Source organism: Nicotiana tomentosiformis, chromosome 3, assembly GCF_000390325.3.
Source record: "Nicotiana tomentosiformis chromosome 3, ASM39032v3, whole genome shotgun sequence".
Classification (NCBI taxonomy): Eukaryota; Viridiplantae; Streptophyta; class Magnoliopsida; order Solanales; family Solanaceae; genus Nicotiana; species Nicotiana tomentosiformis.
This window is the reverse complement of record NC_090814.1, coordinates 132,740,677-132,754,497: the sequence shown is the minus strand read 5'-3', so window position 1 is coordinate 132,754,497 and position 13,821 is coordinate 132,740,677. Positions and strand designations below refer to the sequence as shown.

The following is a 13,821-nucleotide window of genomic DNA, read 5'->3' as shown; positions in this document are numbered from 1 at the left end:
TCCAACCATATCAAAATTACTAAATTCCGATATCAACTCGACCCTCAAATCTTCAATCTAAACTTAGGGATTTTCACAATTTTTTCAACTTAATCCACCAATTAAGTGTTAAAAACTACCATAGATTCGGGTACTTTAATTAAAATTGAGTTAAGAACATTTACCTCGATATTTTTCTTGAAAATCTCCCGAAAATCGCCTCTCCCGAGCTCCAAATCGGTAAAAATGGTTCGTCCCATTTTCAGAACTTAAACATTCTGTCCAAACTTTTCTTCTTCGCGAACGCGACAGGTCCATCGCGTCCGTGAAGCACAAAATTGAGCTGTCCAAAAATTGCCCTTCGCGAAAGCGAGACACAAGTCGCGAACGCGATGCTTTACCAGGCAAAACTTCGCGAACGCGAAGGCAAAAATCCTCACCAACCATTTTCCCGTTCGCAAAACACATAGCCTCACCTCATTACCTTACGCGAACGCGAGCCACATGTCACGAACGCGATGAACAACCTAGCCTGCCTCTAGTTCCTCTTCGCGAACGTGAGACCCCTCTCGCGAACGCGAAGAAGGAAACCAGGTGCAGGCAACAAAAAAATTCCAGCAGCATTCCAAGCCCAAAAAATGATTCGTTAACCCTCCGAAGCTCACCTGAGGCCCCCGGTACCTCAACCAAATAAACCAACAAGTCCTAAAATATCATATGAACTTAGTCGAAGCCTCAAATCACATCAAACAATGCTAAAATCACAAATCATACCTCAATTCAAGCCTAATGAAACTAAAAAATTCTACCTTATACGTTCGATGCCGAAACCAATAAAATCAAGTCCGATTGACCTCAAATTTTGCACACAAGTCATAAATGACATAACGGACCTATTCAAATTTCCAGAATCGAATTCCGACCCCGATATCAAAAAGTCAACTCCCCGGTCAAACTTCCAAACTCAAATTTCTAGTTTAGCCACTTCAAGCCTAATTGAACTACGGACTTCCAAATAATTTCCCGGACATGCTTCTAAGTCCCAAATCATCATACGGAGCTATTGAAATTATCAAAACTATATTCTGAGGTCATTTACACATAAGCCAATATCCGATCAACCTTTTCAACTTAAGTTTTCATTTTGGAGACTAAGTGTCTCAATTCATTTCAAAATCTCACCGGACCCGAATCAATTACTCCAGCAAGTCACATAACAACTGTAAAGCACAAATTGAGTAGTAAATGGGAGAACGGGGTAAAATGACTAGTCGGGTCGTTACACCAAAGGAACTAATGTGCTGCTTTACTTTTTTACGCAAAATAACATTAAAATTTATGCTCCATAACTATAAAGAAAATAGTCCTTTTTTGATTGAAAATAAAGTACTCTTTATACAATATGAAAATAAAGTAATCGTTTTATTAAAATAAAAGAAAATACTTTTTCTACATCATGAAAAGAAAATACTCATTTTGTTGAAATAATTTTTTTTTTCTACATCATAAAAAGAAAAATACTTTTTTTGTTGAGATGAAAGAAAATACTTTTTGTACATCATGAAAAGAAAATATTTATTTTGTTGAAATAAAAAAAAATACCTTTCTTGTTAAAATAAAAAAATACTTTTTATATCATGAAAAGAAAACACTCATTTGTTGAAATGAAAAAAAACTATTTATAATATGAAAATAAAGTACTATTAATACTATTTTTATTTAGGGTGGGGTGGGGTGGGTAGGTGAGTGGGTTGGTGGGGATGAGGAATAAGGTGGGAAAGATTGAAAAAGTTTTTTGAAAAATATTTTCTCTTCTCTTGAGAGAGAAAGTATTTTCCTCCAATTGAAGGGAAATGAGTTCACGAGTAAAATATTTAAGCCAACCATAAGTGTTGAATTTTTAAATTTAGGATATTTAGTCGTAAAGATGGGGTGCATTGGCTAGTTTTTAAATAAATTATAAATTGTGGATATATTTTAAACAAGGCTTTAAAAGTGGGTATTGCTGCGTTTGGCCCGCAGCCCTAACTCCAAAGGCCCTTTAGACTTCATTCTTCACTGTTCTCTTCAGCTGTTGTCGTCGCCGACCAGTCTTGCCGAGGTAAGCTTAGGTTGATAGCTCTTTTTGTTGTTGCTGCTGCATCTTCGGTTATGTTGCCGTGGAACTGTTGGATTCAAATTGCATTACTAGACTTTTGTCTCTTCATGTCTTAAAGAAAAATGCTGTGAAATTGCTAGTACTATAACATTGTTTTGTATCTTCTCCATTCCTATTTCCCATACAGACAGAAGGAGGTAGAGGGAGAAAAAGGAGAAAGAAAGCTCCTCAATTCAATGGCGAGAAGCCTCATTTCTCATGTCCGTATCCTCTTCTCAGAAACCCAGTTCAGAACTTTCAGTAGCCAAGTGGAGGAAATAAGGAATCGGATTATAGAAGGAAAACCTGGGATCATGACTCCAAACTCGAAACGGACAGGAGCAATAGCCGTAAAATGTGGAATGACAGCACTCTGGGACAAATGGGGGGAACGCCTCCCCATCACCATCCTTTGGTTAGATGACAATATTGTTTCCCAGGTCAAAACACCGGAGAAAGAAGGCTTCTCCGCCCTACAGGTGAATTAATTATGCTAACTTCTTAAAGCCTGAATGTTTGTCCAAACAAAGAAAAAGAAAACCAGAATAAGAAATATTTTGTTAGTGTATGATATGCTGACTGTTACCAATTTATCTGCCCCCATAAATCAAACTCATCACTGAAAGAGTTTTCGTATTGTTGTAATTAATGTGTCATTGTAATCGTTGTGACAACTTTGTGAATGTGTTTTCATGCCTGAAATTGATATTCTGGTGGCTTTTAAACTTGATATTGGTTGAGTAAGTACTTTACAAAATCGACCAAAATCAGTAAATAAAAGATATTTTGGTTGAATAAATGACTTTAAGGACTGCATGAATTACTCTTTATGCTATAGATTGTTATTTAGTTGATCTTTGTTATGGTGTTAGTTAGATTGGGTGTGCTCACAAAAAGGAGAAGCATTTGACAAAACCTGAAGTAGGTCATTTTAGAGCACAAGATGTGCCCATGAAGAGAAAGTTGAAGGAATTTCCAGTTACCGAAGACGCTCTTCTTCCTGGTGGAACAAGCATCAGTGTCCGCCATTTCGTTCCTGGCCAGTATGTGGATGTTACTGGAATTACAAGAGGGAAAGGTTTTCAGGTGTGGGGTAACCTTGATTGTGTTTATTGTTTGATATATCTTATTGTTTGCTTTTTACCTGGTATGGACTTCTCACTTCGCTATATTAAATGAAAATTGCACTTACCTTACCAAAGACAACAACAACCCAATATAATCCCACTAGTGGGGTCTGGGGAGCGTAGTGTGTACGCAGACCTTACCCCTACCCTGGGGTAGAGAGGCTGTTTCCGATAGACCCTCGGCTCCCTCCCTCCAAGAACTACCCACCTTGCTCTTGGGGTGACTCGAACTCACAACCTCTTGGTTGGAAGTGGGGGTACTTACCTTACCAAAGAAAAAAATGAAAATTTAGTTAACGTTTTATATAAGCAAAAATGTTTTCTACACTTCTATAGTTTTCTTGGCTTTTTAGCTATCTACTGTACTGACTAAAGGGCTTCTCGTACGTGGCATGTTGGAAGACCCTTCATCCATTTTGTGTTGGTATGAGTGTTACGGTTTTTCATGTTATTGGTTCTCGATCACGCCATCTGCTTTGGTCCAGATATCTATTGAGAGAAGTAGCTAGAACTGCTAATGGTTTTAGGACTCCACAAGATAGTAAGACATAATTATCAAAAAAAAAAGTGAAGTTTTTTTCACTACTAAGTGCCTAGAACTTCATCAATAAAAAGGCAATAAGGAGGTGCTACTTCCATGTTCAGTATCAATATATACAAGTTGCCCTAACCAAGAATGAATTGTCTCTCAACTATGCACTCCTTGGAAGGTTCTCTTATCATTCTCTAGCAAAGTAGTTCAATCAAGAATTCCACAAAGTTCGGATAGGGATTATTTATGAAAAGTTCGCCCAAAGAAATGCTGAAAAGGAAAGGCAATTTTTTGGTTGACCAAAGAGTTCTTAGACGACTTGTTTACTTAGCTACCTTTCGTAAATTATTTTGAACTTAGATCAATACAAGGAAAAATTACATGTGTGAAATACTTATGAAAATACTCATTCTGTCCTTAACTGATAGACCGGCTTTGATCAATATTAGGTCTAGCTTCAACCTATCAAAAACTTGGTGCTATTTTCTTCCTACTCCATTATGGCTATTATGGTGGCATACAAATTCTATTCAAATAAGTGATTTCTGAAAAGGCCACATGGTAATTAAACCTTGAGTCATAATTTTTTCTTTTATGCAGTTAGTGTGAGTTATAGACTTACAATATTGTTAGACCTCAAAGTGGCGGTTTGAAACCAAGTCGTTGAACTTCATTGAGTGTTTCATAGACCAACTTAAAGGCGCAACTTGAATTTTTCAAATTTTGTTGATTATTGAGCATTTCTTAATGTTCATGGCAGTTTTTTTAACAGAAGTAGTAACACTTACTACGGTCTTGTATATTGGATATGAGCTCTCTAACCATTAGCTAATGGTAGAAAGATTTTTTTGTTACTACTTTGTCTTCCACCTCTTATGCAAATTAACTGTTAGTGTTGTCTCACTCTTGGAGGGTATATCTCGTTTATGAACTGTACTAAAGATGCGGAATTTCATGTGTGTAGGGTGGGATGAAAAGATGGGGGTTTAAAGGTATGCCTGCATCACATGGTGCTTCATTATCCCACAGAAGTATTGGTTCGACAGGTCAAAGAGATGCTCCAGGAAAGGTAGGTACTACCTTTTCTTCAATTTTATATACTAAATTACAGTGCATGAGTTTTATTTTTACCAAATTACGATGTACAGAATTTTGAAAACCCCACCCCCCTAAAAAAATTTGGGGCAGGATTGGGCTTATAAAAGAGTAACCATTCTTTTGCACACTCAATTATTTCTTGTCTCTGAGTTTTCTGCTACGTCATTTCTAATAAACTATGGGTCACTTCGAGAAGTATGCTCATGCAATCCTCCGTCATGTCGTTGAGTTTGACCTTCATGTAGTCTAAATAATTTTTAAAAACCTGTGATATTCTAAATTAGTTGGGAACTTTAACCTCTCATCTGGGCCAGATAACTCTACTGAAGTTGCATTTGATATCCTTAATTAGCTCATTTTGCTAAACATTTGATTTGAAGTAAACGAACAGTTGCTTTTGGATAGTGCTGTCGTGGAATCTAGTTAATGTTACAAGCTTCTGCTTAATTTGTATTTTTTCCTTTAAAGGTATTTAAAGGGAAAAAGATGCCTGGGCGCATGGGTGGAGTGCAACGAACTGTTAAAAATGTTTGGGTCTACAAGATTGATCCTGCCAGAAACTTGATGTGGGTCAAAGGCCAGGCAAGATTTTGAAACCTTTTCGTTTCTTGTTAAACTTGAAACAAGTAGGTATGAGAGTTATCACACTGTACTCATAATTTGATTATAATTCTCTTTCTTGTGCAATCGTTCAGATGAAATTCTATGTGTTCAAACTCATCTTGACTAAAAGAGTTGGTAACTTATCAAAAAAAAGAAGAGATGGAGAGAGAGAGAGCTAGTTGGTAGTGTAACATCAGCAATCAACATTATTAATCCCCATGTATGCTTTCTAATGAATATCAGTCACCAATGAAAAACTGAGCAGTCTGCAAATATAGGGGAACTGGGGGGGTGGGGGGTCACTATTCCTTCTTGGAGGTAGCTACGAGTTTAAGTCTGGAGAAAGGTGTCATTTCGATCTCTTACATGGAGCTGTGATAAAACTGCTTTGATCTTGTAAAGAGTGCGAAATTCTTCAGTATGATGCCAGTCTTGCTCAGTTATACGGGTAGATAACTCAGAGCCAGTGAAGGTAACTTTGTGCTCATACTGAAGACATACATTATACTGTAACTCCCTTTTCAGGTTCCAGGAGCTGAAGGTAACTTTGTGTTCATCAAAGATTCTGTGTACAAGAAGCCAGATATTTCAACGCTTCCATTTCCCACATACTTTTCCCCAGAAGATGACGACCAAGCTGATTTGGAACCACTAGTGGCGGATCTTGGTGGTACAGACCCGTTTATGGCTGCTGATTAGTTGTAGGCAACCTAGCTGCGGACTAAGGCATTTTCATTGTCCGTTCTTTTACCTTTTTATTTTCTTTAACAAGAAGCAGTGAAGTGGTTTTGCATGGGCAGGGCTTTATTGAGAAGGAACTTATTTGTAGTAGTATTTTCACAGTTTCTCTGGCTGATGGCATTCAACTCAAGTAGTAATTTTTTGAGTTGTACTACAAAATTTAGCTGCTACTTGTTGAATAGGGCGAAATGTTGTCATGGCATGATTCAACACTTCATCCAGGGAAGTTGTACAGGCACAATCTGATTATGTTGTTGCTGGATGACTAGAGCTAATAAAAGAAATGTGAATGGAGAGTTATAAACGACAATAGTTTGACATTTTACTTGTTTTCCGATTCAAAGCTCTAGCTTTTTTGGTCTCAAATAAAGTGTTTTTCACATGACTTGGTTGTCCCAACGGTAATGTAGCTTTAGCCTAATCTTGTGTCCTATGTTGAATACAACAATAGCAGAAATCCAAATTCTTCAAACAAGCTTGCCAGAAAGGTTTAATTGAACAATTATGGAAGCACAAGTAAATGTTGCTCATGGCGACTGATTGGTACCTGCCACAAATAACCCATTGAATTTTTTCAACACTGTAATTTGAAGTGTACAGAGTTATTTTCAAACCAATGAATCGTACATCGAAGTGATATTGAGAAAATTTATAAGCGTCGAGGGGTCCATAGGAAAGCTTCTTCAACCAATTAGGAACTATAAAGATCAAGACACCTATCACATAAAATGTTGTTAAACTAATAGTAATTTCCTCCATTGGTTAAAAATAGACTTCCAATCACCAGCCCATCTCTATTTCCTTTCTTAATTCATTATTAATGGGAAAATGACAGTTTGCGAAGTCCATAAGAAACCATCTTCTAAGCCGTGACTGATGGCAGATATGAACCCCACAAGAGAAATCCTCACTTGTGCAGGTATGAAAAGTCTGATCAAACTTATGGACTTGTGGTCTATTCTTAAAAAGAACAGTCTTAATTAGTTCACGGGTCCTTTGTTTCTTTTGTCACTCTCAACTTCATCTACCATCCAATTCCAATCAAACCAACTCTTATGAAAACGTCAAGTCCTTAAAATTTGGCAAACTCCAACATCTTGGTTTTCCTTTAAAACGCTCCATCTTCAACAATCATACACATATACTGAAAGACCATGGACTGGTTTTCATGGCTCTCTAAAACTAGCCTTGACCCTTCTCTTGTTTATGACTATGCTCTTGTTTTTGCTCACAATGAACTTGATCAAGATGATATAGAATATTTCAACCACGAATTTCTCCAAAGTATGGGCATTTCAATAGCCAAACATAGGCTAGAAATCCTCAAGCTAGCTAGGAAGGAAAAGAGCAGAAGCTCAAGAATCCATATCTTATGGTTTATTTTAGCAATCAAGCAAGCAAAGCAACAACTTGCTAAGTGCTTGAGTACGTGGACTCATCGACCAGATTCAAGTTCCCTGCTGCCCCTGAGAAATTACAGTTCAAGATGGAAAGCATCTATGCTGAAGAGGAATAACAGATTAACTGCAGCTAAACAAGAAAGACCAGTAATGCAGAGTACTAATGCTACTCCTAATCAAGGAAGGTTAATGATGCTTACAAATGGGAGTCCCAATCTCATGATAGATTCTTCTGATGCTTGGATTAGCAGTTCTTCAAGCTCTCCAGTTGAGGGTTTTCGCTATGATGAAGATATTGATGTCATTTCCAGTGAAGAGATTAAGTGGGATGCAATGTTTCAAGACTTGAAACCTACTTAGGTTCTTGGAACTCTTTATATCTACTTGAATTGAAATGATGAGAGATTTGCTAGTTAAACTATCCGCATGTTTTTCCTTCCTTTAGATACCTTCAAGTGTTCTCTGGAATTGTTGCATTATATTTTTCTGAACTAATTGCCTGTAAGCAGCAGAATGCAGTGTTTTAACTAATTTTACCCCACAACTTTCTTCATACTCCATTATGGCTATTATGGTGGCATACAAATTCTATTCAAATAGTAATTGATTTCAGAAAAGGTCATATGGTAATTAAATCTTGAGTCATAGTTTTTCCTTTTTAGCATTTAGTTAAGAATGCAAAATTTTCAGCAAGTTCACTCTCGCAATAAAATGGCAAATGCCCCCTTCCTCCCTACCTATTGGGCTGCTCTGTCTCCTCTCCCTCATTACTCTTATGATAACAGTGGTGTCCGACCAGCTGCCTACCAAAGCTTAGGTGGACGGAAAAAAAATTCACCTAGCGTTCAAGAGAGTGGAAGAACAAGCAGGGTGGAGGAAGGGGATTCGCCACCTTATTTGATTACAAGTTGTTAGCACTGTTAAGCAGCTCATACTAAGGATAAAAAGCTAATACTATTTGGAATCAGCCAATAAGATTTACTTAATGAACAATAGCAATTTGCAGGCAGTTCAATGCTCTATTTATTTCCTGATATAGAAGCCTCAAGCTGTCCCCAAAAATTATTACGAAATCAACACTAGTACATCTTACCGAGACATCAACTTTTGGTTTCATCCAGAGGAACATGACGGAAGCCACATTCATTGAGAGAACACTTCCACTTATATTTTCAGTTGAGGATAGCGTTTCCTTAACAGTAGGAAAATGCTATATGTCTCTTTAAAACAGGTAAAACTCTAGTTATAACTTATATATATAGATGCAAAAAGTGATAATACCAATCAGTGATCAGAATCCTGGGCCACACGGAAAGAACCTGCAGCATACAACATCTGGTAAACTGGTCTAATTCTGATGGTCAAGATCATGCTCAAGAATGCGCCAAAGGCACAAACTCCTGCTAAAACCAGGAACGTGAGTCTAAAGCAACTTGCGCCCAGACAGTGCGGTCCTTGTTGCTTTCCTGCCTCTGTGTCATACACATAACCAGCCAGTAGACCAGAAAACAGGAGCGCTCCGATAGGGTTGCCGAGCTGCATGAAGTTGAATATTATGCCAAAATGTTTCAAGCCAAAAAGCTCGGAGGCAGTTGGAATCATCACACCAAACTGAACGCCGAAGCAAATCCCTAGCAATGCAGTCGCAGCATAGAGAGTACCACTCAGAGCTGAAGCATACAGAAGGAATGTTACAATCATGATGATTTGTGTTACCATCATCCAAAATGTCCTTGGAATTGTTTTTGACCTGCAATAGACATGATCCAAGTGTTAATTGTTGGTCACAATCAAACTAGACAGTAACATCAGTTCAAGTCACTCTTGAAGTTAGTACTGAACGATTAATTAAAGCAATCCATTATCAATCATGAGAATGAGGAGCTAGCAACCATGAGAATGAGGAGCTAGCAACCATGAAGATGGATATATTTAAAGATAGTAATACTATCATTTAAGAAACGTCAAAAAAATGAAAGCACTTTATTCCCTAGCCCCCAGCCAAGTCAGCAAGAGAGAGAACTTCAGCACACTAGCCACCTTCCTTCTTAAGAAATAAAGAAAATAGGTGGAGGAAGCAGATTATTACCTCACGAAGTGTTCAGAAACAACACCTGCCCCAAGACGGCCCAAGAAATTGCTGAAGCTGAACAAACTCAGCAATATCGTTGTGTCATTTACACCAAGTGCAACTCCAATCTGTGCTAAATTATTTAGAACAGTTACACCAGACCCAACACCGAGGAAGTATACTACCCACAGAAGCCAGAAGTCAGCTTTAACAACAGCTTCACGAAACTTGAAGTCTTCCCCTCTTCTAGGTTTCCTTTTCTTCTTCACTGCACCCTCGCCCTCGGCCAGCAGCAAGTCTACCTCAGAAACATCTTCACCTTCATGAAAGCTCCCAAGGTCTGCTTCTGATGAAATTGGAGTTAATAAGGATGTCGTTTGGCTGGAACTGACTTCTTCAGTCAAATTGTCTGAGGAACCATCTAAGTTTCCAGATCTCTTATGACGAGATGGAAACAGTGTCATCTTCAAGGGAATTGCTAGAGGAGACATCAAGAAAATAACCATTACTCCAGCAAGTATATAGGAGATGGGACTACTTAAAGATAGCGTGTTCTTCAAAATTGTTGTAGTGAGAAGATAAACGGCAAGCAAGAGACTTGCTGCTTGTGTGAAAAGAAAATGGACATGCTCTGAGGAATCCTCGCCGGAAGCTGGTGTGCAAGCCCTGATAAAGTACATCTTGGCCAAACAGATGATGGGAATCCCCAATGCTAGAAACAGCAGTAACTCCGAAGCTGAATTGTTAAGAACCATTGCGAAGATCTCTGTGAAAACTGCACCACTCAAGCCAACATAACCTTTCAGTATTCCAGCAACAGTGCCTCTACTGAGAGGGAAGTTCCTCATATTGGTGACAAGTACTGCTGTGCCCATCCATGCACTGCTGTTTGTAGCAATCACCAGTGCAAGCCAAAGCTGCCATTCAATCGCGGAGATGTGTCAATGGAAGTCATAACCCTTTTTTCTTTTTTGGTGGAAAAAAGTAAATGAATTTAATAGAAATGATGCTATGACATTGCTTTCGAACACGAAGAGCATCTCTCTCTCTCTCTCTCTCACATAACACATAGATGCATTGAGCAAACAAGGATTAAATTGATATATAAACTGATTACAAACTCATATACTTCTTCCTCAACTTCCAGATTGGAAGTACCAGGCAGAGAGAAATACATCAATCAGCAACTCTTGATATTCAACCTCGCAACACTTGACATGACTGAAGTCATTTATGGAAGGTAAGCAAGTCACTAAAGAATAAAGAATAAAGCTTGAAGAAAAAAATCACACCGATGTCAACGTCATTATACAAACAACATAAGATGCTTGTAGTACATAGAGCCTGAACACTTGAAAGCATAGCTTGAGAAATTTAAAGGTTTTGAAGGAAAGGCTAAATAGGTGAGGTGACAAAAGGGTGCAGTACTCTAAGTAGGTGCAACAATGACAGCTTACAGAAGAAAAGAGAAGTACAACTTAGTCAGATTGATATGGCTAAGAAAAGAAAAATAAGGGGATAGCAAGGGTCTTTTAGATACAGTAAAAAGCATAGGAGAGTTAGCACTTAAGAATACAGTCAGATATATTTTCAAATACATTACTGTATATGCTTTATTCTTTATCCACCGTTGCATCTAATTCTTGCACAAAATATTGCTAAGTATGTGATATAAATGTTCAAAGAAAGGTCAGAAGTGGCTAATATCCAATGTTTCACTTCATAATTCCACTCTTGTGCCAGAAACAGAAAGATTCAACTGATAGAGTTAGCTGGATAACTAGAGCAGAAGGAAGGCAGGGGGGAACAAGTAGGAAGCTTTCCAAGAAGGTTAGGACAAGAACTGTTATATCCATTGCAGCATTTGATCAGAAAGAGGTAAGAGCAAATAAAGTGACAAACCAGAAAACAAAATTAACAATTCAATAGGTGTTACTTTTTCTTTAAACAACTTCTAAGGCCATGCTGACCTTGTATGATGAATAAATGCAATGCACACTGTAAAGGTACAATCAGCTAATATCAAGAAAAAAGTAATCTCCGGCAAGAAATGAGTCTTTAGAAAGTTCAGAACTTTCACATATCCTGCATGTTCAATCTCTGCATTGGAAGAATTCAAGTCATAAGCATTTACTCAGGTAACAACCCGTCACAACCAAAGCCACGTGCTTTTGGGGTTTAAAGCTACAATACGATAATCCAAAGACGGATTTGACAATAGAAACCAATGTTCGAGGAAGTGAATTTGTGTCTAATCCAATGATGCAATCGAATCTCTTAGCGGCCAATCCCATAACTTAAAACTAGATACAAGGAAGAACACCATAAATTGATCAAACTATCTCCAGTGTCAGCATTCAACTTCATAATGCATTCACAAATACAATAACTCAGAATTTCTACATTAGACTAGTAGTTCACAATTCCACAGCTAAATAAACAACTTTGCTATAAAATAGATATCTGAGAGAAAGCTAGAGAAATCAAGAACTCACAACCCAATAAGGTAAAGAGAGCAGAGTCTGGCTAACTGCAAGCCAAAGAACGCCATAGCCAAAGAAAGAAAGGCAAACACCAACAAGCAAAATAACCCAAGGTGGGAACTTGTTGCAAGCTATCCCTGGAAGAATGCCAACGTTCTCCCCAATATCATTAGCAACTCCGATAATAGTCAACTGCTGCTGACTAAAACCCAACACTGATTTCAAAGCAGAGGAATAGAGTGGGAAAGTATAAGCGTTACCAGCAGCTACTTGTACCCAAACAGCAGCAGCAAGTCCTACCCATGGTGGTCTGCTCCCTTCTTTTAGGACAGCCATTCTAAAGAATTTGGAAGCAAAGATTCAAAAGATCTCAACTTGTTAGAGGCGATGTTGTCATTATTGTAAGACCAACTTGAAATGATTTGCTTGAAAATAATAGCTGTCTGCAAAAGTGGTTTTGAGAAGTGCCAAGCTTATTTTCAGAGTTAGTTTTTTTTCTTCTCAAAAGTGTTTTTGAGAATGTACTTTTTTTTTTCTTTTTCTCAAAAAAGTATTTTTTATTTTTGTGTTTGATTAATTAATTTGTAAAGTACTTTTAAGTAACAATTAATATTTGATCAAACCTTTAAAAACTATTTATTTTACTCAAAAATATTTTAAAAAAAAGTCTTTTCTAAGAAAAATTATTTTTTGTGCTTAAACTGCTTTTGCTACTCTTTGAAGCAATTACTTTTTTTTATAAAATTTTGGTCAAAACAAGTCAACTTAAAAAAAAAAAAAGGAAATTGGAAATGGGAAACGTAGACAAATTGGACATCAAAAACTATTGGAGCTACGAGTCATATAAACAGGCAACGAGGTGGTCCAGAAGTGGTACCTTTTACTGAAGTTTGATGGGACAGACTTTAATCAAACGCCCCCACCTTTGATTCTGGTTAATTTCTGAAGACGCGCGTTAAAATATTTTAATGGGAAAACATTCAAGAAGTGGCCCAACACACTCCATAATCTTCGGGGAGGATAGTTTGTAACGTTACTCGGATAGAGAGACTATTTTCGATAGACCCTCGACTTCCTTCTTTCAAGAACTTTTCACCTTGTTTTTGGGGTGACTCGAACTCACAATCTCTTGATTGGAAGTGGATGGTGCTCACCACTAGAGCAAGAGCAACCCACTATTATCCCACAATCTCAAATTCAAATCCATGTATTAGCTCAATCGGTAAAAGGTCCAAATATACCTCTGTACTTTCGAAAATGGTCTAAGAATACCCCTCGTTATACTATTGGGTTATCTATACCCATGCAGTCATACTTTGGATTCAAATATACCCCTCATTTAAACGGAGGGACACGTGTCATCGTCTTGTTGGCTAATTCTAAATATCTCCTAATTAATTAAAAAACCTCATTATTTGGTACCCAAAAAGCAATTTTATAAAGCAATTTTTTTTTTTTGTTGCAAAAACTGAAAAAAAACTGATATTTTTTTTAACTAAAAACTGAAAAAAAATAAAAATATTTTTTTTCCAGTTTTTACAAAAAAAGCTGCTTTAAAAAAACTGGAAAATATTTTCTAAAACAATGTTTTGTAAAAACCGAAATAAAAACTAAAAAATAATTTTCTAAAGCAATTAAAAACTGAAAAAA

The 13,821-nt window shown here is 37.3% G+C and overlaps 3 protein-coding genes across 3 annotated transcripts; 2 read left to right on the top strand and 1 right to left on the bottom strand.

The window, feature by feature from the left end:
* The first annotated feature begins 1,963 nt into the window (after positions 1 to 1,963).
* On the top strand, positions 1,964 to 6,537 carry LOC104104849 (large ribosomal subunit protein uL3m-like). Its single transcript, XM_009613034.4, has 6 exons — positions 1,964 to 2,080; positions 2,265 to 2,595; positions 2,993 to 3,202; positions 4,740 to 4,844; positions 5,342 to 5,455; positions 6,002 to 6,537. Exons 2-6 carry the CDS (start codon positions 2,314 to 2,316, stop codon positions 6,173 to 6,175), a joined length of 885 nt encoding a protein of 294 aa, XP_009611329.1. The 5' UTR covers positions 1,964 to 2,080; positions 2,265 to 2,313; the 3' UTR covers positions 6,176 to 6,537.
* Positions 6,538 to 7,244: 707 nt separating this feature from the next.
* On the top strand, positions 7,245 to 8,172 carry LOC104104848 (uncharacterized). Its single transcript, XM_009613033.4, has one exon. The coding sequence runs from the start codon at positions 7,372 to 7,374 to the stop codon at positions 7,975 to 7,977; it is 606 nt and encodes a 201-aa protein (XP_009611328.1). The 5' UTR covers positions 7,245 to 7,371; the 3' UTR covers positions 7,978 to 8,172.
* Positions 8,173 to 8,616: 444 nt separating this feature from the next.
* Positions 8,617 to 12,641, bottom strand: LOC104104847 (protein NUCLEAR FUSION DEFECTIVE 4-like). Its single transcript, XM_009613032.4, has 3 exons — positions 12,184 to 12,641; positions 9,707 to 10,605; positions 8,617 to 9,367 (listed from the first exon to the last, which is right to left on the bottom strand). Exons 1-3 carry the CDS (start codon positions 12,505 to 12,507, stop codon positions 8,902 to 8,904), a joined length of 1,689 nt encoding a protein of 562 aa, XP_009611327.1. The 5' UTR covers positions 12,508 to 12,641; the 3' UTR covers positions 8,617 to 8,901.
* Between the last annotated feature and the right edge of the window lie 1,180 nt (positions 12,642 to 13,821).

Bases quoted from the DNA above. Each gene is read 5' to 3' on its own strand.
- LOC104104849 (XM_009613034.4), top strand. From the start codon at position 2,314: ATGGCGAGAAGCCTCATTTCTCATGTCCGTATCCTCTTCTCAGAAACC. The intron at 4,845-5,341 runs GTAGGTACTACC...TTTCCTTTAAAG, and splicing joins AAAGAGATGCTCCAGGAAAG to GTATTTAAAGGGAAAAAGAT. The intron at 5,456-6,001 runs GCAAGATTTTGA...CTCCCTTTTCAG, and splicing joins TGATGTGGGTCAAAGGCCAG to GTTCCAGGAGCTGAAGGTAA.
- LOC104104848 (XM_009613033.4), top strand. From the start codon at position 7,372: ATGGACTGGTTTTCATGGCTCTCTAAAACTAGCCTTGACCCTTCTCTT.
- LOC104104847 (XM_009613032.4), bottom strand. From the start codon at position 12,507: ATGGCTGTCCTAAAAGAAGGGAGCAGACCACCATGGGTAGGACTTGCT. The intron at 10,606-12,183 runs GTGAGTTCTTGA...ATTGAATGGCAG, and splicing joins TCTCTTTACCTTATTGGGTT to CTTTGGCTTGCACTGGTGAT. The intron at 9,368-9,706 runs GTAATAATCTGC...TGTCTATTGCAG, and splicing joins GTTTCTGAACACTTCGTGAG to GTCAAAAACAATTCCAAGGA.